Genomic DNA, 14867 nt, shown 5'->3' on the forward strand with positions numbered 1-14867 from the left:
GGTCTTAAGTCTTAAAGTTAAAAAAAGGCCTCCTAAACAAAAAACATCAAAAATATCTCCTTTTAAGTAGAAATCAAGTAACTGGAAAACTTGGGTGAACCAAGTGAACAGATTTGGCAAAAGAAGTCTGTGAGAACTGTAAGAACACCGTACATGTTTTTCTTAACTTCAAGAACATGTTCTTAACTGAAGGAAGCTATTCCCAATTTTAGGAAATTTAACTTTTGTTGTATCGGTCTATACTTATTCTGTCAGCATTGTAATTCCATTTTTTCCTTCTCAATAATAGCAATACACATCTTAGCTAAGAAGTATTAAAATGATACTGATTTCCTTCTTTTGGCTGTATTTCCTAGCAGAAGGCGTTTCAAAGTGTTTAGAGGCTTTAGTAGGAAACGTTTTAAATGGAAAGACTCATAGATGGATTGGAAGAGACCTTTAAAGATCATCTGGTCCGCCCTCCCTGCAATGAGCAGGGACATCTTCAACTAGATCAGGTTGCTCAGAGCCCCATCCAACCTGACCTTGAATGTTTCCAGGGATGGGACATCTAGCACCTCTCTGGGAAACCTGTGTCACTGTTTCACCACCCTCAGTGTAAAAAAAACTTCTTCCTTATATCTAGTCTAAGTCTACCTTCTTTTAGTTTAAAACCATTACCCCTTGTCATATCGCAACAGGCCCTGTTAAAAAGTTTGTCCCCCTCTTTCCTGTAGTCCCCCTTTAGGTACTAGAAGGCCACTATAAGGTGTCCCTAGAGCCTTCTCTTCTCCAGGCTGAACAACCCCAAGTCTCTCAGCCTGTCTTCACAGAAGAGGTGCTCCAACCCTCTCATCGTTTTTGTGGCCATCAGAAAAGCTCTACATAAAACAAATGTGGTACTGAAAAATGGAGTTGCCTTCTGAAAACTTAAGCAGGTGAAGTTAACAGCATTAAAACTGTATACTGTAGTTAAGAAACATTTTTGTTAAAAGGGCTTCAGTAATTGTGCAGCTATAAGTACAAATTGTTAGTGGATGGACTTGAAACAAGGTAAACTCATGCTCGCTGTATTGATTGTCTTCAGACTCACAAAGACAGTTCTGTTTACTTGCACACAAAAGCTTCATAGTAATTAATGCCCAAGTTTGGCTTTTTTTTTTTTAACTTTAAGTTTTGCAGAAAATAAATTCAGGAGTTTTTCCTCTATTATTTGTTTAGCCCTCATTAAGTGATTTCTAAAGTGCTGTATTTGTCATGTAAAATAAACTTGGATTTTTTCCCCCCCATTATTCTATATTGGCCTTTTGTATGACATAAAACTGCTCTGACATAATCTTGGTCAGCAAAGCATCCCAGACATTCTGTGGCACTTGCTTCCCTTTTTGGTTTCCAGGTTGTTGTGAAATTCAAGGATTTTTCTGCCAGATTTCAGCTTAAATCAACCTTTCTGTCTTTCTGAGCAGCCTTTGGGATCAGCCTTGGGTATCAGTGTCTGAATCAGAGGATTTGTTACAAAAAAAATTGTTACCTGTTTGCTTCCTTGTCCCCACGGTGAATGTCAATTAACTTCGTTCCTGCAAGTTCCTTGCTCATGGAATTGCTGGGTCGCAGTCCTGCAGTCGTGAACTGCTGCTATTTTAACCTAACCCAGAGTTCAGGGAAGAAGGAGGACTTTCAGCATTCCGGGTTCTCTGAGAGTTGGATTTTGTTGTTGTTTAGTCCCCCGAATGGCACTTCAGGAGAGGGTTTCCTTGCATGTGATCAGTGGTCTGTTCTCCTTGGCTGTTACAAACGCTTGTCTAGTCACTCAGGTTTCCATTCCTCTGACAGACGCTTTCCTTTGCAGCTAGCCTCAGCAGATGGATTGGAAAATCAACCTTAATGAGCAATCTGAACTAAAATAAACAAACATGATAAATTATAAATATATATATACACCTTCAGAGAATATATAGTATATATTAATAATTACTGTTTGTTAGTCTCTGTGTTTTCTGTGTCACCCAAGGACAGCTGGCAGATAGTTCGTACTACTTTAGCTTGTTTTGCACTAATTTCTAGAAGCTTCAATTAGATTGTAAGATTTGTTTTGTTGGTGTAAGCATAGTACTGCATCTAGTAGTCTTTTCTCAAAAGGCTGATAGCCTAGAAGTCAGCTTACGAATGGATAAAATAGGAAGAGAGTAACAGTGGAGCAGAAATTAAGGCGTCTGGAGGTAAGAGCTCACTATACTGTGAAACCTTCTTTTGACATCCCTACCCTGTGTTCTAGTCCCAAATGTCCTACTAGTCATCATGGTAGTACCAAGCAGTGATAAGAATAAGAAAGACAACCCATCCCTTGTTTAGTTTGCTAACATTGAATACCGATTTATTTTTTTGTTCTCAAGTAGTGAGAAGGGGAAGCAGTTTGTTTATATTTTCATATGGGTGAATCCAGAAGGAAAAGGAGGGGGGAGGAAGCTGGGCTGAGATCAGCTGGGCTGAAATCAGCTGACTCTGCCACTTAGAGTCCTTGTGGACTGTGGCTGGCAAAAAAACATTCTGAAACATTGCTGCATTGCTGCTTTGCAAAGTAGTAGGTGTGATTCTTCTCTGTAGGGCAGGGAGGGAAAGAAGTATCTTAGAAAAAACCCGTTTCATTTCTTTGGGCAATTATATATGCTCTCAAATAAAGAAACAGGGAATGTAGAAGCATAAGATGCAAATTATTTTTATGATTTAAGTAGAGAATTTTCACCAAGGGTGCAAATATTTACTTTCGACAAATAAATGTCCTTAAAATATGAGAAAAACAATACATTAAAATCAAATCACTTTGATCCTCTGTCTTGCCCTAGTGAACTTTTAGAAGTAAAAGATAAAAATGTGTTATCTAAAACATGTAAAACTAATTGTGTAGTTTGTGATGACAGGCAAAGTTAGTTCTAATTGTTCTTAATACAGTATCTGTTTAAACTGTTTCAGAAAAGAGCGCACAGTTGAAGAGAAGTGACAACAGTAACGAAAACACTATTTTTCTGAAACTATACCACACAACTCCAAAAAAAAAAAAAAAATCAGTATCCCAATCTGTTTTGCAACACAAATTATAGATGATACAAATGAACTGTTTGTGTTCCTGGTTGTTCTCAGTAATTTCTGCAATGTAAAATAATTAGTGCAATTTTCCCTATTCAGGTGTAAAACTAGGAACAAATTAAAGTAAAATGTAAATATTAGGTTATTAGAAAGCTATATTAAAAACCGAAAATAAGACTAATGCTGTCATGCTCATAAAATTAGGCTAACTTTAAAACTCACCTGTTGAAACTGAATGAATGAGTCAGGGTCTGAAATGTATATTCAAGTATTTGTGAAAAATGAGTGCCAATAGAGAAAAGAAATACATGGGTGCTTTGAAAGATTACTGTGTGAGCATGAGCATTGTGCATGAGTTGAAAGATGTATGTATGAGCTTCTAGTTGAGTGGAACCAGGCATTAATCAACGACGAGATAAGCCTGAAAGAAATCAGGTATCTGTATTCTTGCTGCTTATGGAACTGCTTATTTTTTCTCCACACTCAGGGTTTGGTCTTATCTAATGTATGCTGTCCAAGCCTCACATTAAGTAAACCACTATTAATAACTTTGTATAGTTGTCAGATTTTCCGTGTGCTTCACAAATGCTTGTGAACTGAATTGATCTCCATAGCATGCCTGTGAAAATAAGAGGTAGTATTATTAATCTTTTACACCCGTGAAACTGTGCTACATTGGAATTGAGGCGAAAGTTGTTGAAACTGTGCATTCAGTATTAGGAATCAGCTTCAAATACTACTGACTAAATTTCTCAGAGAATGTAATGCTCAGTACACAACTCGAAAGGAATTTTCATGCTCAAGTGCGTCCCCAGATTTTAAGGTATGCATGCTGGTGCAGTGATCTTCAGTCTCTTCAGTCAGGATCTTTAGTCCACGTAAGAATTATTTTGTGCTTCCTCTTAGTATGCGAGTCCTGTATTTGCTCCTGACTAATGTGGCACACCTCAGGGATTGAGGTGTGCTATCCTAATAGTTGGACAACTTGCACCACCTTCTTCCTTGTAAACATAGCTCACTCCTAATTTCTTCTTGTCCCTCCTGCTCCTGTTCTTTCCTGGGGTGAGTAATTGCATGGAGAGATCTGCTCAGCATCTCGGTCCTCAGAGATGGCACACTCATTTGCTGGGTGGAAACTTCTGTTCATGTGCAATATCTCTGGCATGTAGGAGGAATGTTTTAATGAAGCAGATGTGATACAGGTGGGATCTCTGGGGAAGTTCTCTAACCATGGCCACCAAGTTTCTAATATAGGCTGATAAAGTAAGGAATAGAAGGTATTTGAAGGTATTTTGCTATTTTCTTCAGTTTGTGCAGCTGTTTTGTCTCGAATAAATTTCTGGGTGCCTCAGGGACAATGACTTTTGGCATTAGAGGAGCTGAAGTGGACAAGTCAGTTCAGAAGGAATGTCAATCACTGGGGCTGAACATGACAGAATTCATCTGTCAGTTTCCTTAAAGTGGGCTTTCTAGCGAAGGCTTTTCTACTCTAAGTCACTTGGTTATAACTTGAATTGTCTTCTAAGCTGGTTTAAAACAGGAAGGCTTTATCAGTTAAGGTTCTGCAAAAAAACCCCAACAACTTGTTTGGGTTTAGTATTTTATCTGATGATTTAAAAATATTTTTTATTTCTGAAACTTATTTCAGAAAACCCTGGTGACTTGTGTTGGAACAACTGATTAGGTTTACTGATCCTAATTGTCTGCCCATTGTCTTTCTCAAAGGCAGTTCAGCTTAAGTCAAAGGCATTTTAGCTTAAGTTAATAAGTCATGAACTGCAGTAGCTTAAGAGACTGGTATATGTTCCTTCTGCTGTTCCTCTACCCCTTCTCTCTCCACAATATGCAGGTAATAACTACCATCGGACAGATGGGTTGAGCAACCCAATAAGGTAATCTCCCAATGGTTTCCCAGTTTTATTTGTGAGGTTTCTCTGGTAGGCAAAGCGTGTGCTTGCAAAAGCACTAGGAATATAGTCAAGTTTATAATAACAGGGAGGTTTTTGAGGATGGGGGGTTATTTGTTTCCAGGTGCAATTGGTTTTCTTCTCAGAAAAACGGACACAAGGCAGCTGGAATTCTGTTGATGAAAATTTTTGTCTAAACTAAGATCACTACAGCTTTCCTGGATTTGTTATTCCCTTAAGTTTTATTGGCAGAGCTGTGCCAGTCATCAGTGTGATCTGTTATTTAGCTTGTATAGCAGAGCCAGTAAGTGACACTGACAGTTACAGCACAACAATAATGCATTGGCTGGTACAGTTTAAGCTGTGAGTAGAACTTGGTACAAGTTTCTACACTGACATAATTTTATTTAAATTAGTCTAATTATATCCATCCTAGAGGATTTACTGGTGTAACTATCTAAAAGTAAATCTGCCTTGTTTACAAAAACCACCCTGTCTAATGTTGATCAGAGTGGTTTTTTTACCGGAGCAAGTGCTGGTTCTTTGTTGCGATCAAATGTTTTCTTAACTTAAGCAGGCAACCTGGAGGCATCTATACTAAGTGACTCTTAGTCACCTGATGGAATAACACTTTTGTGCTCTATCCAGATATTTGAGACTGAAGAATAGTTCTTTGCTTGTTTTATGGGAGGTTTTTATTCACGTTTTTTGATTAAAATCCAAAGATGGAAATAAGAACATTTAGAACGTTGACAGAATTAAGGTAAGACCGCTAATGTTTCCTGTGTTCTATTAATATGTCAAGGCATATGTATACAGTATATCAAATTGCTTTAGATGACCCAGTAATTGAGAATCTCTGAAAATTCCCTTCACGTTTTCAATATTCAGCTACTTTTCCAAACATTTGTTTCATGTTTTACAGAAGCAGAATTGTGAAAATTGCATATGAAAAGATGTTATTCTGGATTGTTTTATTAACAGTAGCAGTAATCTTATGATGGTACCCGGAAAGACAGAGATTCCTGACTGAGCTACTGAGATTGTCTATACAGAGGGCTTTATCAGAATCATCATCTTAAAACTCGCCCTTGCCATCTCGGAGGTGGTAATTCAGATGATGAAGCACTAGTAACTTCATCCCCTGCCCCCCAACAGATACTGTACTAAAAGAAAGCTGTCAGTTTTATCAAATAGTAACAAGGGCAGACCCAAGGATAAATAAGTAGATTTTGCAAAGACTACCCGAGAGCTTCAGAAGATTCAGGAAAAATCCCAGTTTCAGAGACTATCAAACAGCAGAACATATATGCAAAGAAAGAATTAACTATGACCTTTACAACATCTGTCCACTAGGACTGAGAACAGAATTTAGTTATTGAGTGCTGTCTCTGTCCATTGCAAGTACCATGCTAAAGAACTGTTCACAAACAATTAGGTTTTATATCTTTGTTGTTGACAGGGATTCCAAAAATTGGTTGCTGTAATCCATCAGTTTATTTGTAGCTTGTGCTTTTTTTTTCTTTTTGTATCAGCACTATCTTTAGATTCCCTGCCCCCATTGTTTAATGAGATAGGCTGTCCATTGCACTAGGTTGCCTTTGCACTTGTCCTTGCTTGAGTTCATTTTGTTTGAGTATTGCTCTGCTCCCTTCAGCCTATGCTTAGACTATCAGCAGCTGTACTGTTTAAACTGCCTGGAGTCTTTTCCTTCCCTGTCTACACTATCTCCACTTGTATCCCGAGTCATCCGTTGGGTTGTGCTAGCATGGTGTTTATATGGCCCTGCAGTGATGCAGACTGGGGAACTTGCTCATTGAAACTGTTCTTGGCCAGTTTATTTTATTCTCAGTTTAGCCGCTCCCTGTTGTGATTTACTATTCAGCTGTACTAGTGCTAGAATGAGGGAGGTCAGTAGGAGTGAGTGGGAGTTGCCGGTTAACCTATTATATGAAAAGCTGAGTAAGTACTTGAGCTTATCCTGTACACTTATCCTATGCTGAGCTGAAGCTGCTGTCAGTTCCTAATTTACAGCTGATTATTTATTATACTACAAACCCAAAAGGGTAACTACTTTTTTTTTTTTTAATCCAAAATGATCTGCATCTTCTGCTTCAGTCTCTGATACATAAGAAGTGAAGCTTTTGAATTAGTTGAGGTTTAGCTTTAGCTTTTGGGGTTTTTTGGTTTGTTTGTTTCTTTCAGGAAAAAAAAAAAGTAATCCACGTCTTCCTACTCTAGTTGTGTTGCTCAGTAAGATACTGTTACTGCATGGAATTAGAGATTTCTGAGGGATGCAAAAAAGTTGTATAACAGTACCCTTTTCAAAGTTTATTAAGGTTTAATTTGTGATGCATGTTGTATCAGAAAACAGTTATGAATTTTTGGGGGAAATGTTTTGAGAAAAGCATTTAAGAATAAAAAATGAAACAAAGTTTTAGAATTTGTGTTACTCCTAAGTTTCTGTACTGGTTTTGAAATTCCCTTTTTTCACAGGGAAATTTTTGTTCTGGAATTTTTGTCAAAAGGCCTACAGAAGTAAAAAAAAAAAACAAAAAAAAAAACCAACAAAACAAAAACCCAAAACAACACAATAAAAATATAAAAATCACCTGAATCAGATTAGTAAAGACATACTGCCAAATACAAATTGAGCAATTCTTTGTATTTTTTAGACCAGCGCTTGTTTGCTTTGATTAGATAGTTCTTTGTTTCAAAACAAAAATACCAGTTCATTATCACTGTCACGACATCCTTCTCCCATATAGTGTTGTCCCGTTGTTTTGTCATCCCATGATGATACTGTAGATACCAGTGGGGAGAGCATTAAGGTGGTAGAACAAGTGAGCAGTCCAAAGTTGTTGTGATATGATGGAGAGATTTCATATGTTTCAGTTGGAAGAGGGGAAGAACTCAACCACAGGAATTAATTCCTGGGTGAGAAAATTGATTCTGCAAAAGACTGGGTTATTTCTTTGCTCGCATCTAGTAGCGTTTCTGGCACTGACCTATTCACAGCACATAGTGCTGAACTCAAAGGAAAAAACCTTCTTAAAAAAAAAAAAAAAAAAAGACGACTTCTAGGGCCTCACAAAATGTTTGAAATCCTTAAGTTTGGCTTGCAAAGATATCATCTCTCTTAGTAGTCTGCAGGAAGGGGTTTGTTTCCTTTGCTGCCATCTCCAGACACATTGCAGTTAAGTTAAAAAAAAAAACAAACAAACAAACAAACAAAAAAAGAAAAAAAAAAAAAACAAACAACCACACCCTGTAAAACTTAGAGATGCTTAAGCTGCTGTATTTATTTTGATAGCAAGTTTATTTGTTGTGTTCAGGAGGTTCTTACCAGCTTCCTGAAGTGGAACTTAGGCTTCCAGTCTCTCTGTAAGTCTGTCTAACCAGGGAGCTTGAAGGATAAGAATAAGTAAGGGTTATGAATGAAAACTAACAAACAATGTAGATAACAGTCCACACAAGGCATTTCTCCCTCATCTGCAGGTGTGTTTGTCCTCTGGGTCTTAGCTGAGGGAGGCCTAGTTGGATTCAGTGGGCCGAGTCCAAAGGAAGGGTAATGTAAATTGCACTCATTTAAGAAAAAGCCAGTCAGTGAGGCTCTGGATTTTAGTTATCTGCTGGGCACTTAAAGGATCATGTGCTCTGTGGGTAAAGTTAGGAACATGCATTATTCAGTGGAAGGCATTAACACTCGAGAGAGATACTTCTAAGAAATTTATAATCACATCTTGGTCTGAGAAGGTAAGCAGCAACAACAACAAAACGGCTTACCAAAATATGCATGCTCTGTCAGATACGTCAATTTTGAGTCTGAAGGCAGTGCTGTCTGAAATGAGAGTCTTGTAAAGCTCTGCTTTTGCTTCTGTGGAGGAGAGTCAAGCCTTACAAAAGCATGAGAAGTTCTTTGAAGGCATCTACATGTCTGTGACTTGCGTGTCTTGTTAGCATAGTAAAAGACTTTCTCCTGAATTAGGAAACAACAGGTTGAGTTCTCTTACTTTTTGCTTAGTCTCTACAGAAACAGTGACTGTGAGTGACTTGGTAAACATACCTACCAAAAAAACAGGAAAAGGGAAAGGTTGAACAACATTTTTCCTCCTCTTGCAATGCAGACTGACTTGTATTCAATATAAAGAGAAGACAGTTATTTCACACTTTATTTTGGTATGTGTATGTGATCATACAGTACAAGAGAAGAAAGATTAGTGAAGTAATAGTGAATGTGTTTTTAGAGATAAATTTTTTTGAAGTGTCACCTGCCAAAAAACACATAAGCTTTTCTATTACCAGGCAAAGAGGCAATCAAACAATTTTCTGGGAATATTAATTTTTAAAAGAAAAGTGGTCTGTAGAAGTAAACTAGTTGTTGAGACTAGTGAAGGTGGGAAATGCTGAGTGCCTGGGCTATGTCAAATGGCTTTTAAAGAGTAGTCAGTCCTTCCTCATTTTCCCTTTAAAGTCAGAAATTGTTATTCCTTAGGTAAAGGCTGTTCTCTTATCGAATGATATTAAGGTGCTAGAAAACTTGTTATGGAGTCCATGCAATTGTCTGATTTTAAGTGTGATATTTTAAGGCAGACTAAAGACAACATCATTTACTTATTTAGCAAAGGCAACTTCATCCTCTTTTAATCTGTACTTTATAGTGTACAGGAGTGCACTCAGAATACTTGAAATCCAACCATTTTCTGTGTTTTTATGTTCATGTGTCAATTTTTAATATTTGATTTCTGTAAGTTCATTCTCTTGGCAGAAAATTGGTAAGTAATGGATGGGAATGCAGAGTACTTTTTCTCCAGCTTTAACAATGGGGCTTGGGTATTTATGTAACTGCATAATAACGCAGGACTGTATAAACTGTTAATTTGTCTCTAGTGTCATGGGATCACTGTAGTCTTAGTATTTTATCTGGTTACAAAGAAACATGTAGTATGAGTTTCATAGAGGTTTACTGTGTTGTGACAAACACAATGGGTTAGGTTTTACTAAAAAACTTGCATAGGAACAGAAACCTTTTATGAACTGTTGTTTATATAATTTTAAACATTAAAAAAAATTCTTTGACCATATGAAAACTATGTTTTAACCTTTAAAGATTAGGTTTTCTGGTAACCTTTTGGCTTACTTTAAGCTTTCTTTTTCATTTACTTTTCGTATGTACTGCATATTGACTGTGATTATTTTGGTACTATGAGACTTTCTTAAATGTTGGAGTATTTTGGGAGGGACAAATAAGATTATGAATTGAGCATCCAGGTGGCTGTTTGTACCTCCTACTTTAGCATGATACCCCTGTGCCAAATTATGTCTTTTCAGGGTTTCTCTACACAAAAGTCTGCTCTGATCAGGGCATCCTCTGTTTTAGGAGCTGTGCAGGTTTGTGTGGCAGAAGAGTGTGTTCTGGGTGTAAACGGGGTCTTTCTCTCTTCCTTCTTCTAGCCAGTCAGGTACTCATTCACTTTGTGGAAGGACTTGTTCTGTCTGGAGGGAGAAGAAACAGGCGGTTATAATTTCTTCTTTCCCTTCTGGCTGCCATTGGCAATTACAACAGATGGTGTTGGAGATACACATGTAGAAGTGTGTTATGTACAGCATCTCTTTACAACATCCTTGAGCTAAGGCTGTCAAAATCTGTTAGATGTTCCTGTATCACACTGCAGGCACCATGTCCAAATTTTGCTAGATATTGCTTCAGTGTTTTCTACACTAAGCAGCCACAAAGGCAAGCGAGAGATCTTGTTCTGCATAGAGGTGTTGAGATCTACTAAGTTTGCCATCAAATGTGTGGTAGTAGTGGACCCTCATGTTTCCAAACTGCACAAGTACACAAACACAGCAGACATAATTCCCTGCGCTCTAAATAGGAGATCAGGGACTGTAAACCATGAAATGTTTTTTTAAGACTGCAGCCACCAAGAGTTGGGTTTGTCAGGAAGTTTTAGCTTTCTGTTTTGGTTGACCACTCAGCCTTAACTGCTTTTTCCTTAGTTTTTATTTGTCCTATAGTTAGTAAAATACTTGTATTCTCTGCCTGATGCCTCCATTTCAGGTGTGCTCTGCAAGTTAGGGAGGACATTCTGCCACCTGTCCTGTTGGCCTCACTCTTTCAGAGTTGAGACAAGACCCTTGTTCTTGAGTGTTCATTTTCTGTAAGAGATGTATTTTAAAAAAAAAAGGGTTTTTTTTTATTCATGGTGAAATCAGAGTTCAAAGTCTTGCAATTTTGCACATGATGAATGTTCAGGATTTTTAGAAGTTATATTAAATCTTTGAAAATGGTATTTTGAAAGGTGCTTATGTCAGTTTGAAAACCTTGACATACGTTACGTACTGTTTAACAGTATTTTATGTTTATTTAGGTTCCTCTAAAGAAGGAGGAGCTGGAGCTGTGGATGAGGATGATTTTATTAAGGCATTTACAGATGTTCCTACTGTACAGGTAAGATGCTGTGTATACTCACGTTGGTTTTCAGAAATATGCTATTTGCAATACTGTGTGTTAGCCTACTTTTAAAACTTCTGTAACTTTACAGTCTTCTAAGCAAGTGTTGTTACTTCTTCCTTCTTTCTGTATTGACAGTTTTGATGGAAAGCTTTTTACTTTTTCCAGTTAGTTACCAAAAAAACACCTGTTCTTTACTGTCCTACTAACTATTATCACATTGTGTTTCAGCTAAAATCCATTATTGCTTTTCTTAATCTTATCCAGGGAGCTACTGAAAATAATTGTATTTTTTAATTTTAATAAGAAAAAGATTTCTATAACGTTTGGAGAATTTAGGAGTGCAATTTCAAGGGATAATCAAGTAATAATAATACAGGCAAATAATTTAAAAAGCAAGAATTGTATTTTCAAATGTGTCTGAATTGTAATGATGCATGTCTGGCATTCATGTCTTCATCTCTAGGAATACTTCAAAAAAAGAAATACAGCGTCTTATTTGAATACTAATGAACTTGTTGGATTCTGAGTTCTTAGTTGAAAAATCAGATTTTAATTTCTAATCTTTAAATGTGGGAATTGCACATATTTGGTACCTTCACACAGTTGAGTCATTTAACATGCTTGTATCTTCCTAGACCTATTTTAAATAAGTTTTCCTTGAGCAGCTGAGGTGTGGAAGGCAACCAAAAACTCAGAAAGCCATAGTTCCCAAACACCTGAAGGATTTTGTACGAGTCCCTATTCTTGATATGTACTTTTGTTCTATTTTTATTTCCCAAGATGATAGCGTAGCTATTTGTTAGATCTCCTTCTGTAGGCAGAAATACTGTCTGCTTTTATGAAGGAGCACTCTATCTCTGCAATCCCTGTCACATCAAGGAAATCTTTGTCTCACACTGTAAGAGCTTTATGTTTCTTTGCCTCTCCAAACTGTGTTAAGAATTCTTTGGAGGGCAAAACCATGGAGCTCTTAATATTATTTATCCCAGTTACATTGAACAGAGCCATATTCCACAGCACAGAAAATATGCTGCTTATAGTTCAATGCCTTAGTAATTGCAGTTCTCTAATCACTCAAGTTGGTTAATAACATTGCAAGAAAAAAAGTGGGGTAAATGTTTGTCATTGACAAGCACATGTAATTTTCTGTCTTTCTGCTGGATGACCTGGGAAGGTAGGTCATTCCTAAACTGCAAGAGGTGGAAGAGAAAGACACACTTGTCTTTACTAAACTCACCTGAGTTGAGGAGGCAGGGGAGGAGTGTGTAGTTGACCCCCAAATAAGCTATTTGTTGCATGGATAAGAATGTAAGAAAGACCTGCTGACGAGCCCCCCACAAAGGTGGTTGGATTTTGTTGGGGTTTTTTTTTTTTTTTTGTACCCTTAGGAATAATGACGTCTGCTGCCCAAATTCATGCTTCTGGTTGTGGACAATCTCTGATCTTTCCAGAAAAAGGCAGATCCCACGTTCTGAGACCATGTTAATTACTAAGGAAGAGAGAAGTTTCTGTACTAGACCCTGTGAAGAATGAATGTTTATGACCTGTAATTTGCCAAGTAATTCTAAAAGCAAAGGAAACTCTGTTAGACAGAATGGGGAGAGGGAGTTGTTTGTGCATTATTGGGCCCATTCCTGTGTCTGTCTGTTTTCATTACATTTGTGGGTTTCAGTAGTGGCTTCACTGAAAGTAAGGAAAGGAACTACATTATGGAAGAATGGAACCAATTCTGAATTGAGATTAAGTGCATCTGGATTAGTCAAGTAAATAGAGATTCCTTACAGTGTGTGTATGTTTAACTCATTCTTAAAAGCCTCCGATGGCAGATCAGCCTTTCCAGTAAGCTGTTCCAGTGACTGCTCATCATTAATTTTTTTAGGAATATTGTATGGTTTACTCATATCTAGCTTGCAGACCCCATATGGGAAATAGTTTCCACCGGTATAGTTACTACTCTTGTTTGTGTTTGAGTTTTTAATTTTTCTGTCTTTGATGGTGCACTTACTTTTAATGATGCGTGTGTGTGTTGCCCTCTAATGGATAACAGCAGTTTATCAAGAAGATAGGTGATTTTGAGATATAGTCTGGATCTGTGTGCCAAAGAGCGAAGTACTGTGGTGAGAGGATTGTGCCTTCATATTTAAGATTACAACCAAACTGTTTTTACAACTCTGTTTATTTGCCTTTGCTTAAATTGAAGAAAACTCCATGTTCAGGTTATTAGGGGTAACTCCCATTTAATAGTTAAAATTTGTTTCAAAACAAATTTAGTTGCTTTTGTGAAAGTTTGATGTGTGAACTTCAGAACAAAAAAATGTATTATGTCATGTACTGGACACAATTTCCTCTTGGCCTTCTAAAAGCATAATTAATCAAGGACAGGGAGAAGATAAATTATTCAAGTATTACCTTTTATTCCTCTGAAAATAATGTAGGTATGGACAACCTTGACCATTTGGGATTTTTCAGTGGAATTACAGTTTTAATTTCATGACAAGATAAAATTATGCCACTTACTAAATTCCTCATTATAAAGCCAATTTGAATAGTAGAAATTGCCCAGATCGCATTCTGTTTGTGCCAGGTAATTAAAGAAAAAATTAAATTCTTTGCCTAGACCTGCAAGTAGAGCGGACATAAACCCATTGTACCTGTTGCTTCTGTGTTTGTCGATTGCCTCGCATGTTTTAATCCTGTGACAATAACTACAGCACATGGTCTGTGGTATAACACATAGCCCGACAGCAAATATTTTTCAGGATCTACTCAATGAGTCAGCTTAGAAAAAGGTATTTGTACCTTGACCAGACCCTCAGACTAAGTTTTGAGCATGCACTGAACAGCTGCCACCAAAAGGCATGATCCTGCTGCCCTTACTGTTGCACTTTTTTGCGATAAGTTGGCGTAGGCTGCTGAGTTGGCAGAGAGATTTTTGCCTTTCCTCCTGTAGGGTTAGCTTTTTGTATGTTAAAGCTCTGAAGAGGGAAGGAGACAGGGCAAAGATGGGTGATGGTAAAGAGGGAGCCTGAGGAGGTTGAATTGTGTCACGAATTCTGATGGCATTAGGGTCACCGTAATATGAATTGCATCTTTAGTTAACCAGTGACTACTCCCACTTTTAAAAGGAAAATAAGAATTTTCTTTTATAATGGAAATTTAATTTGATAAACATGCTTACAAAGAGAGACATAATTTTTATTCCTAATAGTATGGCACCTATAGAATTAGTGTTAAGAGTAAATTAGTGTTGTGTAACAAATATTCTGTGCTACCAGTATAAGTAAGTATATCAAATGGTGCTGCAAAACTCACGTTCGATTTTGTGGGCAGTGGAGTAGAAAGTCTGTTATGCTTGGACTCACTGTTTTTATTAAATCATTTGCTCTTTTTAAAAAAGTTGTGCATCAGATGTTTACTGACTTCTAATGAAGAAGAAA

At 37.2% G+C, this 14867-nt stretch overlaps 1 protein-coding gene across 2 annotated transcripts in view; it reads left to right on the forward strand.

Moving 5' to 3' along the window:
• Nucleotides 1-14867, forward strand: part of CLASP2 (cytoplasmic linker associated protein 2) — a 149426-nt gene that overhangs the window by 64661 nt on the left and 69898 nt on the right. For both annotated transcript variants that reach the window (XM_082499122.1, XM_082499121.1), the window contains exon 9: nucleotides 11345-11424. In XM_082499122.1, coding sequence (XP_082355248.1) covers nucleotides 11345-11424 — 80 coding nt within the window. The remainder of the gene's footprint in view (nucleotides 1-11344; nucleotides 11425-14867) is intronic.

Source organism: Vanellus vanellus (genome assembly GCF_965231255.1).
Source record: "Vanellus vanellus genome assembly, chromosome: 2".
Classification (NCBI taxonomy): domain Eukaryota; kingdom Metazoa; phylum Chordata; class Aves; order Charadriiformes; family Charadriidae; genus Vanellus; species Vanellus vanellus.